Source organism: Gossypium hirsutum, chromosome A05, assembly GCF_007990345.1.
Source record: "Gossypium hirsutum isolate 1008001.06 chromosome A05, Gossypium_hirsutum_v2.1, whole genome shotgun sequence".
Taxonomy (NCBI): Eukaryota; Viridiplantae; Streptophyta; class Magnoliopsida; order Malvales; family Malvaceae; genus Gossypium; species Gossypium hirsutum.
The window spans coordinates 37,231,036-37,249,547 of NC_053428.1; the positions used below are offsets into that span (position 1 = coordinate 37,231,036).

The following is an 18,512-nucleotide window of genomic DNA, read 5'->3' on the forward strand; positions in this document are numbered from 1 at the left end:
CAAGAAGGCCAAAGAGAGCGAGAAGAAATCGGTAGAGTGCTTCTTGTGTGGTGGTTCGCATAGGTTGCGAAACTATTCGAAGAAGTCTGTCATTGAAGGGGACGATGGTTCAAATAGAGCACCCATGAGACTTGGTTCGATCGTGGGAAGAGTCGAAGCTAAGAGGGCGAAGAGGAACAAGAAGAAGTGAGTGAAATGTTTTTTGTGTTGTGGTCTGCATGAGTTGTGGAACTATCTAGAGCAATCCAAGTTAGCCGGGGTCAAGGGAAAGGCAACGACAGATCTTGTTGAGTTGTTGGAGAGGCTTCCACCTAAGGAAGAGATGAGTTGTGCATCAGACTTAGAGGAAAAATTAAAAATGTAAACATTAAAGCTAGGATCAATTTGGCTCAATTCGAAGAAAACGATGAAGCTTGTTGAGTTCGTTAGAAAGGTTTCCACCCAAAGAAGAAGTGAGTTGTGTATCGGACTTAGAAGACATCGGACTTAGAGGAAAAAGTAACAGTGCAAATTTTGAAGCTAGGATCAATAAGACTCATTTTTGTTGAGTTATTAGAGGAGCTACCACATAAGGGAAAGGTGGGTTGTGTATCAGACTTCGAGGAGAAAGTAACGATGCAAACTGGACAGTCGAGACGAGTAAATATGGCAACTGAGGTAAATCTCAAACACTGTGGTAGTGTTTTACATTTTGACTTATCATTGTCTTGGCAAGAACCTAGGAGCCCTTTCAAAGTTTTGAAGCGAGGAAGTCGAGAGACTATGGGCATGTCGAAGTCTAGTTGTGTGGATCAAAAGGACCCGGATCGAGGGAAGTCAAAACTAGGGCAAGTGAGAGCGATGGCTTCTTACGAACGAGATGTACCACTGAGTGGAACAGATCGAGCTAAGACGCAATTAAAGTCGAGGCAAAAGTTTCAAGGGGTAAGATGACTTGATAGGGAGACTAGTCGAGAAAAAGCTAAAACGTCAAGAAAGTTCCAAAGCAAATCAAGTCAATACTATTTTGAGAGCGCAACAAGGGCATTGCAAGAATGGATGGAGGAGAATGCCATAGGCCAAGGTGCAAAGCCCATAACCATCACTCAGAATGTATCTCATGGAGGTCTATCGGTTAGATGGAGATCATTTATCCCACAAGAACTGGTCTAATTCAAAGAACTGATGATGAAGTCAGTCTATTTGAAACTTGGGTGACCCAATGAAGCATAAATAGAAAATTAGGCTACCTTGGTAAATAGGGAAATTAATCTTAAAAGATTGAAAGAAATAATATCTGATAAGATTTGATTTGATTTGATTGTGTAAATCATGTAAATTCCTTAATTGTAGGGATATACTTCATCTTGTCCGTTGATGTAAATTTAGCTAGACCACTGGATTTGGGGGAATTCAACTATAAATAGAGAGCATCCCCTCAATTGTAAATCATCCATTGTATCCTGAATTATTAGAGTAATAGGATTCTTTGAGAGCATTTACTCAAACACCTTTCGTGCATTGTTTTTTGTGGCTATTTTGTTCTTTGAGCATTCTTTTGGCTTTGTGTTGCTTTCTCTATATAAATTGGTGTCTTGGAGAAATTCTGTGAGAATCCTCACTTGATGAAATTAGGCTAACTTAGGCGTATGTGAAACAATAGAATTATCTAAGGTTGTATGAATTGCGAGATTAAAAGTATAATCTCATCACACATTCGTGATGTTATCTAAGAGTGAAGGGGTGTTTACGTAATGTGTTACTCCATGGATTGATTTAATTTGTGTATCAGTAGCTGTGTTTCATTAGCTTTATGTTTTAAGGTGTTTTTTCTTGTAACCTCGTAAAAGGTTTTGCTTTTAATAAAAATCAATTTGGTTGAGGGAAAAAAAATATCTCAAAGGTTAGTGTAATTACTAACATTCTTTAAAGGGTTTTAAGCGTTTACTTTATTATTTATCCAATTTTGAGTCAATAAAAATTACAAGTTATCATTAGAAAATCCCATGGAATTAGAATAATCAAGCTTGGTTATTAATTGTCTTTACTACTAATTATTTTGAATGGATAATTATAGATTAAAATTTAATTCATGTTTTAATACATAACTTAGCCTTTATATAGATTAATCAATCTCGGTTGTTAACAGAAAGAAAGAAAATATCAAAAGCAAAAGTCTTACCTTTCAAATTGTTCTCTCCCAAATATAGATAAGTGAGTCTGGTTAGATTTCCAATACTCTTTGGAATGCTGCCATTCAATCTATTGTCGTCTAAATATAACTTTTGAAGATTCATGCATTCATCTATTCTTAGTGGAATTTGACCTGCAAAAGTGAGGTCCCCCGAGATTAAGAAGATGATGACGTATACATTTGAAGTAAATGGAACCAAAAAGTTGATTAATGAAGCATCCTCAAAGTTATTATATAACAATTTATTTGTTTTAAATAAAGAATTTTTTTTTCATTTTAAACTTATTATATAATAAATTTTGCATATTAAACAAGTACTTGAATTAGAGCGTACGTAAATTAAAATTGATAGTGTTTAAACCTAATAAAATTCTTATAATTTTTAATTAAAAAATATGTTTAAGTAAAATAGAAAATAGAAAAAATAGAAATGAATAGAAATACTTATTTAGTAGCTAATAGGTTAATCTATTTTATTATTTATCCCATTTTGAATCAATTAAATTTACATCTTACTACTAGAAAACCCAAAGGAAACTTGAACAATCAAGCTTTATCTTAGGCTTTATTAGGTCATTAATTTTCTTTACTTCTTTTATTTCGAATAAAAAATACAAATTAAAATTTAATTTAGGGTTAATACACTAATTAAGAAATAAATTTTGTAACTTTTCATATTGAAGTTTAATTTTTTTTGTCCAAATTAGTCCTTAATATTTTCTTAAAAAAATTAGACAAAAAAATTCATTAATGTAGAAATAATTGTCTTGTTCAAGTCTTGATGTAGAGACAATTGTCAAGTTTAGAGACTAACTTGACAAAACAAAGTTTATGCTCTAATACGAGAATATTTGTCAAATTTAATTTATATTAACAGTTTAATTTAACAAAACTTGGTTGGGGGAGGGGGGGGTCAGGATTGGAGTAGATCTTTTTAAAGCTGGACGTTCTGGAGAAGAGTTTTCTCAAAAGAAAAAAGTTAAGGGTATCCAAAGATAAGAGATCGGTTCTGACCAAGCTCATCCTAAAGCCCAAGGAGATAATAAGTGACCAAGTAGGAGGAAAGATTGGGTTGTAAAAATGGTGAAGGATTAGACCAAAAAAAAATGATCAGTCAAAGAAGGCCAAAGCAGATGATGCCACAATCGAGGTGATTAATGCAAATAGTTAGGAATTTTGGGAAGGATAAAATTAACATCTTGCTGGCTATGTCACCGATGTCAAGGTGAATGGGCTTCATGATGAAAATTATATGTGTCAAATTCATATCATAAAAGTGGAACCCACAAAAGAATTAGTTGTTGAAAAGACCAATCTAGAAGTTGATGTAGGTTTATCTGCTAATGAGCCCAACATGTCGAATCTACACTTTGAAGATTTGTGTGAAGAAGTGCAAAGTTTTGAATACATTGAAGATGTAGTTCTTGTAAAAATGAGTAAGAAATGAGAAAGGGGCAAAAAGAAAGGTGGAATTATGAAGAAAATTCAGAAAATGGAAGTAGAAAAAAGTAAAAGTCTAATTAAAAAGCAGATTGTATCACAAAAGGATTCCATTTTAATAAAATGAAAGAGGTTTGGAAATACAGTGCTTAATTATTACTTATTTTGCATGCATGTAACAGAATATATGTATTGAGATTACCAGATAAATTGTTCCTACCGACATCAAATATCTCCAACTTTTGAAGATTTCTAATATCTTGTGGAATTTCACCAGCAATTTATAAAGCAACAATTTAGTATCATAAAATTATTTGCTTTCTCAATATTGCTATTATAAGATGAGGCTACTAAGTTGCAATCGATTTCTTAATTTTCCCAATGTTCAAAATAAAAGGGAAGGAATACCAAGATATTTGAGTTATAAATGGAAATGCATGTAAAGAAGACTACAAAGTTTGTATCTTTTTCCTGGTATATTACTATTTTGTATTTTTCTATACTACATTACAAAAACCTAAAACAGACTTTTAGCGGCGTTTTTGGAGAGGCGCCACTAAATATCAAGCTTTAGCAGCGTTTTTAAAAGTCGGCGCTAATGCTCGATCTTTAGCAGCATTTTTTAGAAAGCGCCACTAACGCCACTGAAGCTCAGTTAAAACAAAGGCATTAAGCTTAAGTTTTGTGGTACTTTTTGAAGAAGCGCCGCTAAAGGTGAACCTAAAGCGGCGTTTTTTATAAACTGCCGCTAAAGCTCGATATCTAACGGCGTTTTTAAAGAAGCGCTGCTAGTGCTTGATCTTTAGTGGCATTTTTCATTAAAACGCCGCTAAAAACGCCGCTAAAAACCTATTTTACTGTAATGTATTATTAGTAACACTTTCACATGTCAACCAAAAACCAAGGATAACAATTATGATTTTCATTTAAAATAAATAATTTGTTATCATTATTTTAATAATAAAGACTTAATTTAGTAATAAATGAATTTGATTTAAACTAACATACCTACCTTGAGTTTGGACTTTATTATTTATCTAATTGGATTCAATTAAAAAATTACAAGGCTTAAATGATAAAAAGAATTTTTTTTTAAATAAATCAATAATCACTAGTGCCTTTAATCGAAAATGTTGAGGTAAAATGTGTTGAATGAAATTGTGAGGCACTCGATAGTGCTCACTGCAAGCTGTTACTAAGGCAGTTTATTATTTGTCTTATTTGGTTTGACAATTTTATGAAGAAAATCTTTAGACTTGTTAATGTGTTGTTATATCTAAAATATTATTGTCCATCTATGAAAACCAATTCTTAGCTTTTGATGATTGAATTGGATTCATATGAATAATGTGGAGACTCGATCAAGATTGTGTTGTTGATTGTGGAGAGCATATCTTTGATTGATTGTGCTTTGAATGTTTATATTGCAATAGCTATTTATAATGAGTTACTTTGTATTCAATTAGATTCTATATCAGTAAACCAAAATTGACATAAACACTTTGAGGCTTATCTAGGTTTTGTAAGATAGTTTATTGAAAGCACTTTAATTTGTTCCTTGATGAACTATTTTTTTGTGAGAGAACATAAACTATTGTAAATATTATTGAGTGTTTACTGTCGAAGTTTTTAGTAAGAGGATTTAGAGGTGAGTGTTCTAGTATTTAGGCACAAAGGTGATGTCTCTATGCTTAGAGAGTGATAGAGTGTAAATCACTTGTATTGTGGATTAAAGATAGTGGAATTACTCACTAAGTTAAGTTTCTCAAACGTAGAAAAATCCAACTATGTAAATAAACTTTAGTGTTATTTGTGTTTTTGTTTGCACAATTTTCGCAATGCCAAGCCATAGTGGCCATTATAGGTAACAACAAAAATAACACTCATTTGAGGTTTTAATAAAAAAATTAGCAACCAACTAAGCCCTAAAAATTATCTTTTTCATTGAAACCCTTAATGCGACAAATTTATGTGGCTACTAAAGTTGAAAATGGATGATGTGACCATTAATATGGACAGAGGCGAAGTTAGAATAATTTTTTAGGGGTGAATGAAATTTTAATTTTTTATAGTCTATATCTTTATAATTTTTAAAGGATTAAATTAAATTTTTATAATTTTATGAGAGCGAAAGTGTAATTTTACCTTTACTAATATAAATTTTTTAAAAATTTTAAAGGACCTAAATAATAATTTTTTATTTTAGGGGGCCAGGGCCTTGCCAGCCCCCTAGCTTCGCCTCTGAATATGGACACTTTGATGACAAGGCATGTTATAGGTTTTTTTTGTTTTTTTATTTATTTTATGTCTATATTGAAGCTAGTCATGCATTTTTAGTAATTATATATATTTTTATAATTTTAAATTAATAATAATATAATATTTTTTTAAAAAAAAGTTCTAGGCATTCTTAGAAAATTACAAAATTTTTATTTTTTTAGATTTTTATGGTATTTTTAGATTTTTTTTATAATACTAAGATCCAAAAATAAAACATATTTTCAGAATACAAATATAAAAAAAATACAATTTTTGAGAAATTATTTGGATCAAAAAATTACACTTAAACATGATTTGTAAGTTAAATCAGCTTCAGTTATTGAGTTAATTGACATGTTTTTATAATTTTTTTATAGTTTCTTTTATTATAAATTTATAGTTTTCTATATATTTTTAAGATCTCTAGTACTTTTTATTTTTTTTAATTTTAAATATTTTTATAATTTAATTAATGTTTTAAATTTTTTATTTTTATAATTTTTAAGGATTTTTTTTTCTTTTTTTTCACAACTGCCAGGTGCACATCGTCGCATAAGGAGCATCAATCGAAAAGATAATTTGGAAAGCTTAATTAATTGCTAGTTTTTATGAAGAAATTAATTGTGTGTTGTTTTTAATTAGAGTAATTATTCATTTATTTTACAGATTTTTTTATCAGTTAAGCTAAAACTTAAGCTTTTTTTGGCTATTAATTTTATATACTATTTATTTTTAATAATTAAATGCAAATTAAGTTTTAATTTAAACTTAATGATAAATTTGGTCACTAACGTTTGCATATTTTGTCAAAATGACTTTAATTGTATTTTTGAGTCTTTTTTGGCCATTAACCTTTGTTCTTTTTTTCAACTTGTTTTTTTCTGACAGTTTTAATGAAAAAATTCAATGTTTCAATCTTTTTTTTCTTTCAAAAGGTTTCAATTTTTTTTACATTTGTTTACTGAAAAATTTTTCTCCTAAGTTAATTTTTTTTGATAATTACATTTAATTTCTTTAAATTAAGAGTTATTTTTTTAATTTAATGTATTATTCATTTTATTATTTTCCACATGTATTTATCTTATTCGGTTACTTAAGTAATAAATTAGATCTCATTAAAAATATTCCACATATGAAATTCCACACTATGCCCGTTAACTTTTTTAATGGTACTTTCATTAAATCTGTTAGAAAAAAAAGATTGAAAAAAAAATAAAGATTGATGACAAAAAAAGCTTAAAAATACAATTAGGATCATTTTGACAAAATATGCAAATGTTAGTGGCCAAATTTATCATTAAACATTTAATTTATGCTAATATGTAATTTAATACATGATTTAATCTTGATATAGAATTATGAACCATAGTTTTAATGCCTTTTTAAGATTGGGATAGTTAGTTTCCATCCTAAAAATGTTATTTCTATTTTATTAAAAACAATTGTTTCAATCGAAGAAAAATATCCAAAGAGAAAAGCTTACCTTCCAAATTAATATCATACAAAAACAGTGTCCTGAGTTTGGTTAGACTTCCGATATTCCTTGGAATGCTGCCATTGAATCTATTGGTGCTTAATTGTAACCCTTGAAGATTCTTGCATTCACCTATACTTGGAATTTGACCTGAAAACTCATTTCCATCCAAATAAAGTGCCTTAAGATTGGGAAGATGACGACATATATGTTTTGGTAAACTGCCAAATAGATTGTTGGATGCTACAGAAATCATCCGCAAAGAGGAAATATTATAAATGACAGCAGGAATGGAACCAGAAAGTTGGTTAGAAGCCAGACGAAGTATCTTCAAATTAAGAAATTTACTTATCTCATGTGGGATGTTTCCATGAATGAGATTATGATTCAAATCCAAGTTCTCTAAATTGGACAAGTTGGCTATTGATGGAGGAATTACACCTGTCAAATTGTTATTTCGAAGATTCAAGTGTAAAACTTTATCCAACCTTCCAAACCATGAGGGTATTTCACCATTTAAGAAATTGAAGCTTAAATCAATGAGCTTCAGACGACTCAATCGTCCCAACTCTCTCGGAAAATGGTCATGGAAATTGTTGTGACTCAAATTACGAGAGACTAGGAACGACAGATTTCCTAACTGCGGAGGGATGGTTCCAGTAAGACCCATGTTGAAAAGATCCAAAACTCCAACTCTTGGGTGCTTAGCAGCGCAAGAGACGCCAACCCAGTTGCAGACAGAGTTATTGGTGGTCCAGCTGTTGGCTAAGATGTTCTGAGGATCAATGATTTGGTGCTTAAATGCAAGAAGAGCAGGTTGATCAGTGGTGAGGTTCCTCACAATCATGGCGTAGCTAACCATGAAATTGCGAATGAACATTAAATCAGAGAGAAGAAAATGGAATTTGGTCATGTTGATGGCTTTGGGTATCAATGAAATTTGACAAGGGTTGTTAAAGATGCATGGTAAAAGCATTGCTTAAATAAATCAATGGGTGAAGCTTTTTGTTAGGGCAAGTCAACTCGTCTTGGTCATTTCCATAAATAAATGAGTCCTTTCCATTTCATTCTTGAGCCCTCCAAATTTCCTTCTTCTTTTTTTACTTATTTTATGATAGTCCGCCAAAATTTATTTATTAAAGATAAATACCATTCTTGAAACGAGAACAAGACCAATGTTGTGAAGTGACCATCCATGCATTGGCGAACCTAGATCGCAAGACTGTGAACTTACCAAATGTACAAGCTCTACAAAGTTACAAGCTCATCAAGACTGCAAATTCTCTAATAGTGCGAGTTCATTAAAGCTGCGAAAACTCTAATAGTGTGAGCTATGCTGGGTAAGCTTATAGATATGAGCCATTACTCCACAAGTTGCCAACTTGTCAACTTGCATTGAAACAGTGATAATTTTTTCTAAGACGTTTTGTTTGCGGATTAGACTGAAATCAACCTATGAAGAAGCAAGTTATATGAATCAAGTTGCAAGCTTAAGTTAAGTTGTAATTATTTTATTATTACCTTTCAGCTTATTTAAGCATAATAGTTCATGTAAATTGATAAGTAGCTCAAGTAATGAAACAATTGTTTACAATATGATTTCTCCATTTTTTTCTCTTTTACTTCTGTTTCAATCATTTCTTCATCAAATATCCAACAATTGGTATCAGAGTCACTTATCTTTGAGGGCATGTTTCCATAAAAATGTCTTCAACAAATTTTTCACCACCTCCACCCCTGTTTTCACAGGTGAAAACTACCATATTTGGGTAGTAAAAATGAAAACTTATCTTAAAACCTTTGATCTCTGGAAGATCGTAAATGCCAAAGTATAACCACCAGTTTTAAGACCAAATCCTACACTTGCTTAAATGAGAAAACACAATGAATAATGTGCCAAAAAAACACAAGGTAATGGCTTGCATATTAAACAACCTTTCAAATACAATATTTATAAGAATTATGGCTTGTGAAACTTCTAAACAAGCTTGGGATGTGCTTAGGGAGGAGTTCTAAAGTTTGTAGAAAACAAGGCAGCAGTAGTTGATCAATCTCAAATAAGATTTTGAAAACCTTAAGATCAAGAAGGCTGAGACTATAAAGCAATAGTCAAATCGAATCATGGTAGTGGTGAACCAGATAATACTACTAGGGGACCAGTTTACAGATAGTCGAGTAGTTGAAAACGTGATTACCACACTTCCTGAGAGATACGAATCAACGATATCTTCACTAGAATATTCGCAAGATCTATCAACCATGTCACACCCTAAACTAATCAATGCTATGTATGCTCAAGAACAAAGAAGGGCAAATAAAGAAGGACATGTTGAGGGAGCTTTTCAAGGTAGGAACAAAGAAGTTACGAGCTCAGTGGAAAGAAGTCAAAGAAAGACAGTAGAAAGGAAAAATATACACCGTATTCACATTGCAAAACGTTGGGTCACCTTGAAAAATTCTATGGTTCAGACCTAATGCCAAATGCAAAAATTGCAATTAGTTTGGCCATGAAGAAAGGGTATACAAGAATAAGAGGCACGTACAACAACAAAACACTCAGGCACAAACTGCAAAAGCAAGTCAAGAAGAATTGATTTCGCAACCTCTTGCGAAGCCCAGTTCGCAGACCCTTACGAACCCCCTACGAAGCCCAGTTCATAGAACCTTGCAAGCCCTCCTATGAAGCTAAGTTCGCGGCATCATGCGAACCTTCTAACAAAGAAAGAAAGAGCTAACTTGTTGATAATAGTTATACAATTCACATGACTACAAATGCGAGCATCTTCAAGAGCACTGACAAAAGGATCTAGTCTAAAGTGAAAGTTGGAAATGGCTAGTACATCGAAGCAGTAGGAAAGGGAGATGTTTTGATTAAAACTCCATCAGGTACTAAACTTGTCACATATGTTCTTTTAGTTCCTGACATAAATTAAAATTTGCTAAGTGTAGGTTAAATGCTCGAGAAAAAAATATTTTGTAGTATTCAAAAACAACAAATGTTTAATCCTTGATCCAAGTGGATACGAGCTTATATCAACAAAGATGGAAGATAGAAGTTTTGTTTTCAATTAGAACTTTTCAACTTCAGTAGCATATACCATCTCACTGGATGAAACGAAGTTATGGCATAGGAAAATAGGACATGTTGACTACAGATCCTTAAGCCAAATTTCCAAGAATAACTTGGTGGAAATTTTGTTGAATATGGTTTATCATGAATATGTATACGAAGTGTGTCAACTTGGGAGACATGCAAGGCTTCCATTTCCTATGAAAAGAGTATGATGAGCCAATAAAAGTTGCATTTAGTACATACTAACATTTACAGACCCATGAAAATAAGCTCACCAAATGGAAATAGGTACTTTGTGTTATTTCTTGATGATAGTACAAGGTTCTGCTAGGTGTACTTCATGAAGAACAATTTTGAGGTGGCTGAATTTTTTTTTACAATTTAAAGTCATGGTTGAAAACCAAAGTGACTACAAGCTCAAGATGGAAAGATCAGACAATGGGGTAAAATACACCTCAGAAAAGTTTCAAAAATTCTACGAATAGGTTGGTGTCTATCATCAATTGAGCAATGTGTATACCCCACAACAAATGGATACTCCACAACAAAATGGAGTGACTAAAAGAAAAAATAGAACTGTAATGAACATGGCATGTTGGTTGCTATTAGAAAGCAAATTGCCAAATGGTTTTTGGGCAGAAGTAGTAAACATTGTTGTTTATTTGCTAAATAGATTGCCAACAAAAGTTGTTGAAAGTAAGACACCATTTGAGGCCTGGTATGGTTTTAAAATCTTTGTCTCGCACTTAAAAGTTTTTTGTTGCACTTATTTTGTTCATGTTCCAGGGGAGAAAAGAAACAAGGTGGACAGAAGATAGCAGCCAAGAATTTTTATTGGATACTCTATTATTAAGAAAGGTTATAGAATTTATAACCCTTTCTCCAAGAAAATGATTATAAGCAGATATGTGAAATTTGATGAATGGAGAAATTGAAAGTAGATTACAACAGAGGATGAGATGTGCAAAGAGGGGAGACTGAAAGTTTATCAGCAATCCATTAGAGATCAAATTGAAAATGATTTCATTGATGATCATCCAATATGAAGGACTAGGTCAATGATCTATGTCAATCAAATGTGTAATTTAGCAAAGTTGGAACCAATTACATTTGAAGCAGCAGCTCAAAAAGTTGAATGGCGAAGTGCCATGAAAGATGAAATCATTATGGTCAACAAAAATGAAACATAGAAGCTAGTAGAAAAACCAGTTCGTAAGAAAGTATTGGAGTTAAATAGGTGTTCAGAACCAATATGAACTCTGATGGATCAGTTAACAGATATAAAGCCAAGTTGGTTGCGTAAGGGTTTAGCCAACAATATAGAGTGGATTTCACTGAAACCTTTGCCCCTGTTGTGAGGTTTGATGCCATAAGGTTGCTCTTGACTCTTGCACCTCAAAAAGGTTAGAAGATACATCAAATGGATGTAAAGCCAGCCTTTCTAAATGGTTTCCTAAAGGAAGAAATTTATGTCAAGAAACTTCAATGGTTTGTAGTACCTAAGTGTGAAGCCAACGTGTATAAACTGAAGAAAGACTATATAGTTTGAAGTAAGCACCAAGAGTGTGGTATGAAAGAATCGACAACATCTAACAGAGATGGATTTTGAAAGATGTATTCGTGAACCCATATTATATGTAAATAAAACTGGTAATGAAATACTTCTCATTATTTCATTATATGTTAATGATTTACTTGTGATTGGTAGCAATAGTGAACTGGTGATTGAATTCAAGGAACAGATGCAAGAGAAGTTTGAAATGTCAGACTTAGATGAAATCACATACTTCCTTAGTTTGAAAGTGAATCAAGCTCGAGATACAATTTTCATAAACCAAAAAGGTTTCGCGATGAAAATAATACAAAGATACAATATGGAGAATCGCAAACCGACAAGCACCCCTATCGCACAAGGTAAAAAGCTCGCCAGCAATGAAATTGTTGAAAGGACGGATGAAACAAGCTATAGAAGCTTGGTTGGATGCCTGCTTTATTTGAATGCAGCCAGACTTGACATGATGTTTTCCGTAATTCTGTTGTCAGGGTACATACATTGTTGTAATGCGAACCACTACAAAGTAGCAAAAAGAGTTTTGAGATACATAAGAGGAACTCTAAGCCATAGAGTGAAGTTTGTGAAGACAGAAAAGATCAAACTACTTAGGATTCAAACAGTAATTGAGCTGGGTCTACTAGAGATATGAAGAGTACCTCAAGTTATTTCTTTACTCTAAGATCGAGTATATTTTGTTGGAGCTCAAAGAAGCAAGAAACAGTCGCACAACCAACTGCTGAAGCTGAGTATATTGCAAGTAGCTACTGCTGTAAATTAGGCTATCTAGTTAAGGAAACTGTTGAATGATTTAAATTTAAAACAAAATGAAGCAACAAAGATAAAATGTGATAATCAGTCTTCTGTTGCAAATGCAAAAGCTTCAGTGTTCCATGGAAGAAGAAAACACTTCAAAATCAAGTATCATTTTGTGAGAGAAGTGGAACAATCCAAGGAAGTAATTTTGGTTCACTGCAATTCGCAAGATCAGTTGGCTGACATTCTAACAAAACGCCTTAAGAAGATGAAGTTTGAAAAGTTGCGTTATGATATTGAGGTTCGCAACATGGAGGCCAATGAGGAGTGTTGCGGAGTGACCATCCATGCATTGGTGAACCCAAATCGCAAGGCTACAAGCTCACTAAATGTGCGAGCTTACCAAGACTATGAACTCATTAAAGCTGTGAAGTCTCTAGTTGTGCAAGCTATGTTAGGCAAGCTTATTGATACAAGCCCTTACTCTGCAAGTTGCCAACTTGTCAACTTGCATCAAAACAATGATATTTTTTTATAAGATGTTTTGTTTGTTGATTAGACTAAAATCAGTTAATGAAGAAGAAAGTTGTATGAATCAAGTTGCATGATTAAGCAAGGCTATAATTATTTTATTATTATTTTTACTTATTTAAGCATAATAGTTCATGTAAACTAATAAGTAATTCAAGTAATGAAACAATTGTTTACAATCTGATTTCTCCATTTTTTTTATCTATTTTGCTTCTGTTTTAATCCTTCCTTCATTAAATATCCAACAACCAGAACATAACAAAAAAATAGAGACAGCAAAAAACCTATTAATACCCCTATTTTTTCTTTTTAATCTCCTCTAACGGATAATTTAGGAGTCATGTTTCACGTTTGTTTTAATTAAAATATGAATAATTAATACAAACACAATCTTAACTCGAATAATTAATCCTCTAATCATAAAAGATGAAACAATACAATTATTATACGTGTTACTCACAACATGATATAATTAACAAGTTTAAAACCAATTTTTAACTGTAAATTTAAAACAAAAAAATAAAATAAAATTTGTCTTTTTGTCCAACCGAAAATATACAAATAACTCAAATAACTGAAAAGACATGTACTCAACAAAAATCAAAAGGTTTTTTTTAACTAATCATTTATATTTTCTATTTTGATTAAATGTTATTTATGTCCAGACTTAAAGGTTTAGACTTAAATTTTCATTATGTGACACATATTTATACTAATCAAATTGTCTAAAAGATTTTAAATTAACAATTTTTAAATCAAATCGATTACATGTCGTTTGGACATTGGATATTAATGTGTGATTTTTTAGGCAATACATTAATTGTGATTTTGTATATGTTACAAGTAATTAGGGAAGTTTGGAGTTATTTATAGGATTTGTATATATTGTTTCCTTATTGCAAAAGATAGTATAAGTCAATATATTGTATATTTATACGCTAGTTTTTCTATTCAAGAAAAAGAGGGATTGCCTGACTTTTATATAGTATCAGAGCTTTGACGATTCAAAACTTTAATTAATGGCTGGAGATGATGACACACTGCCAAAACCACCACCTAAAATAGATATATCCTCACCTTTTTTTCTCAGTCCTCAAGACAGACCTGGAGATTTTCTTACTCCAACACACCTCAGCGATGAAAATTACGATGATTGGGTGGCTGAAATAGAAACTTCTCTTCAAGCACAGAGGAAGTTTGGATTTCTCGATGGCATGATCATAGTATCCATTCCTCCATGTACAGATGCAAATTAGACTGCAATTCACGCCGTGCTTGTTTTCTGGATTATGAACACCATTACTATCGAGGTAAAACGTACTCTTTCGAAATATAAAGATGTGAAACGTTTATGGGATACTTTGAAAGAAAGATATGTTGAAATATGTATATATTTTAAATTTATTTAGGTAGATAAATCTTATTTGGATAGATAAGTTTTATTCATATTCTAGAAATATTTTTATTTTATCTTTTAGTAGTTTACTAAAATAAGGGAACTATTTTCTTTTTATGTTTTAGTAGTTTATTAGAATAAGGGAACTATTTTCCCAATTAGGATTAGGACTTTTTTTTCTCTATTTAAGTTCAATTCTTTAGTTAATAAGAGAAGGACAATTTTATTCAAAGCTCTCTTGAAATCTTTCATGGCATCTGAGCTAGGTTAAAATCTCTAGTAACATTATGGTTAAAACAGCCTTCACTGGAGATAAGAAATCCAGCAATCAAACAGAGGAAAAAAGTTCTACAGTTGAAACAACTACCGAGAGTACAATGACTCAAGGGACATAGGCGTCTCACCTTTCTTTTCAACTGACATCTCACAAGTTGAATGGCAAGAATTATCTGGAATGGTCGCAGTCCGTAAAATTAGCAATTGATGGGCGCGGCAAGCTAGGTCATTTAAATGGAGAAGTTGAGCAACCACAGGTGGGTGATCCAAATATGAGCAAGTGGAGGTCAGAAAATTCTATGGTAATTGCGTGGCTTATTAATTCTATGGAAGCTTCCATAGGTAAACCTTTTCTTTTTCTCCCAACTGCTAAAGATGTTTGGGACGCTGTGAAAGACACCTATTTAGATTTAGAAAACGCTTCACAGATTTTTGAGTTAAAAATAAATTGTGGAAAGCAAGGCAAGGGGAAAAAGAAGTTACTCTTTATTATAATAAGATGATGTCTCTTTGGCAAGAACTGGATCAGTGTTATAATGATAAATGGGAGTGTCCCAGAGATGGTGTAAAAGCTATGAAAAAAGAAGAGAATGAAAGAGCTTATTTGTTTCTGGCTGGTTTAAATAAAGAATTTGATGAAGTGAGATCTCAGATCCTAGGGAAAAAACCGCTTCCAAAACTTCATGAGATTTTTTCTGAGGTTAGAAGAGAGGAGACAAGGAGAAAAGTAATGTTAAAGCCAGGGTTTGAAGCTAATGATGATAATTCTGCTCTTGTAACTATTAAAAATAATGATGATAGTGAAAAAAGAAAAAACCTTGGTGCGATCACTGCAAAAAATATTGGCACACTAGTGAAACGTGTTGGAAGCTCCATGGGAAACCGACAAATGGAAGGAAAAAGAATGGCAATGGTCGTGGTTCACAATCAGGGGATAGCAGAGCTTTCCAAACAACTAATGGAAATTATGAGGGCCAAAGTTCTCTAGAAGGGTTTCCATTCACTAAGGAACAATTAGAGCATCTACACAAGTTTTTTCAATCACCACAATTTCGGATGAGTTCTTCTATTCCTAACTCATCCAATAATCCTTCTTCCTCTTTTGCCCTATCAGGTACTGATTTTTCTGTTTTTTTCAGTGTCAAGCCTTGTAAAACAAACACATGGATCGTTGATTCTGGAGCTAGTGATCACATGACTAGCAGTCATTTTCTTTTTTCAACTTACACACCTTGCGTAGGAAACAAAAAGATCAAAGTAACAGATGGGTCCTTCTCGGCAATAGCCGGGAAAGGCACTGTTAAAATTTCATCTTCCTTGGTTTTACATGATGTTTTACATGTGCCAAATCTAGCTTGTAATCTCATATCGGTCAGTAAATTATCCCAGTCCTCAAATTGTCATGTTATATTTGACTCCTCTATGTGTAAGTTTTAGGACATGGTCTCGGGGAGGATGATTGGCAATGCTAAAGAATTTGGTGGAATTTACTTTCTTGAAGACGACCATCTAAGTCAACCAACAACTACTTTATGTTTAAATTCTGTTTCTGATTTTGATAAGGTTATGATTTGGCATTATAGGCTTGGACATCCTAATTTTTATTATTTAAGATATTTGTTACCTAATCTATTTAAAAATAAAAGTCCTTCTTCATATCATTGTGAGTTTTGTGAATTGGCTAAACATCATCGGTCATTCTTTCCACCTCAAAAATATAAAGCCTCCAAACCTTTTTCGTTAATTCATAGTGATGTTTGGGGACCTTCAAGAGTCTCGACTTTTTCAGGAAAACGTTGGTTTGTCACATTTATTGATGATCATACTCGACTTTGTTGGGTGTTTTTATTAAAAGATAAGTCTGAAGTTAAAAATGTGTTTCAGTCTTTTTATGCTATGGTGAAAACACAATTTGGTGTGAAAATAGAAGTATTTCGAACTGACAATGGTGGGAAATTTTTTAGCGACCAATTAGGTATTTTCTTAACCAAACATGGAATAGTCCACCAAAGTTCTTGTACAAATACACCACAACAAAATGGGATTGCAGAAAGAAAAAACCGACATCTTTTGGAAGTAACTAGAGCCTTGATGTTCACTAGTCAAGTACCACGTTATCTTTGGGGCGAAGCCTTGTTAACAGCTACATATCTTATTAATAGAATGCCCAGTAAAATTCTAAATTATAGAACTCCTTTTAGTCTCTTTAAAGATAACTTTCCTAACTCTAAATTGATTACATATTTATCCCTCCGAGTTTTTGGGTGTAGTGTTTTTGTTCATCTTCACAACCAAGGTAAACTAGATCCTAGAGCAAAAAAATGTGTCTTCGTTGGTTATGCTTCTAATAAAAAGGGTTACAAATGTTATGATCCAATTGATAGGAAGATTATAGTTACCATGGATGTCACATTTGTTGAAACAAAATCTTATTTTCATTCTAATCTTCAGGGAGGGAATTATACTAAAGAAGATTCTATAATTGATCAAGAAGAGACTAGGAATATACAACATAGGGATTCTAATAATGGGGAAGGCGAATTTATAATTAACACAAAAAGTAATGATGTTAATGTTAATGAAAAGGAGGATGAAAGTGTAGAGTCTGATCATGAAAATAAAGAACAAACAAAGGAGTTAATTGTTTACTCAAGAAGAAATCAAAATCAAGAAAGTGGAATCCACCAGATTCATCACCAAGAATCCGACCCGCAAGATCCTGTCAAAAGCCCAGGTAAAGCTCATAATCCAGCCAATGAATTTTCTGATTTAGATATTCCAATTGCCAAAAGAAAAGGTGTTAGAAATATTGTCAAATATCCCATGTCTAGCTTTGTATCCTATAAAGCCTTATCTTCGACATTCTCAACCTTTGTTTCGTGTCTCGATACTGTCCAAATACCAAAAAATGTGAAAGATGCTTTACAGGTTCCTGAGTGGAAGGAGGCTATTTTAGAGGAGATGCGTGCTCTTGAAAAAACAGGTACATGGGAAACAATGGAATTACCTGTAGGGAAAAAAACAGTGGGCTGTAAAAGGGTGTTCACAACCAAATTCAAACCAGATGGATCTTTAGATAGATACAAAGCCCGGTTGGTAGCAAAAGGGTACACTCAAACATACGGGATAGATTATCTTGAAACATTTGCTCCAGTGGCCAAATTAAATTCCGTCAGAGTTCTTTTATCAATTGCTGTTAATCTTGATTGGTCTTTACAACAACTAGATGTGAAGAATGCTTTCCTAAATGGAAAACTTGAAGAAGAAGTTTACATGGATCCTCCTCCAGGTTTTGAAGAAAAATTTGGAACTCAAGTATGTAAACTCAAGAAATCTTTATACGGTCTGAACCAGTCTCCTCGAGCTTGGTTTGAACGATTCACTCAAGTTGCTAAAAAACAAGGTTACTCACAAGGGCAAGCTGATCACACAATGTTCTATCGACATTCACAAAAAGGTAGAATAGCTATTATTATAGTTTATGTCGATGATATTATTCTTACAGGAGATGATGTGGATGAAATAAGACGTCTCAAGGAGCATCTAGCATTGGAGTTTGAGATCAAAGACTTGGGTCCTTTG

General features: G+C 32.6%; 1 protein-coding gene across 1 annotated transcript; it reads right to left on the minus strand.

The window, feature by feature from the left end:
* Positions 1 to 231: 231 nt before the first annotated feature.
* Positions 232 to 8,193, minus strand: LOC107960609 (probable LRR receptor-like serine/threonine-protein kinase At3g47570). The gene is made up of 2 exons (XM_041111947.1): positions 7,356 to 8,193; positions 232 to 311 (listed from the first exon to the last, which is right to left on the minus strand). Exons 1-2 carry the CDS (start codon positions 8,191 to 8,193, stop codon positions 232 to 234), a joined length of 918 nt encoding a protein of 305 aa, XP_040967881.1.
* Between the last annotated feature and the right edge of the window lie 10,319 nt (positions 8,194 to 18,512).

What these genes read in the sequence shown, in the direction of transcription:
- LOC107960609 (XM_041111947.1), bottom strand. Translation starts at nt 8,193, where the DNA reads ATGATTGTGAGGAACCTCACCACTGATCAACCTGCTCTTCTTGCATTT. An exon ending in GTATGATATTAATTTGGAAG is followed by an intron (nt 312 to 7,355) that starts GTAAGCTTTTCT and finishes TCTCTTCCTTAG; the next exon opens with GTGGAAGCCTCTCCAACAAC.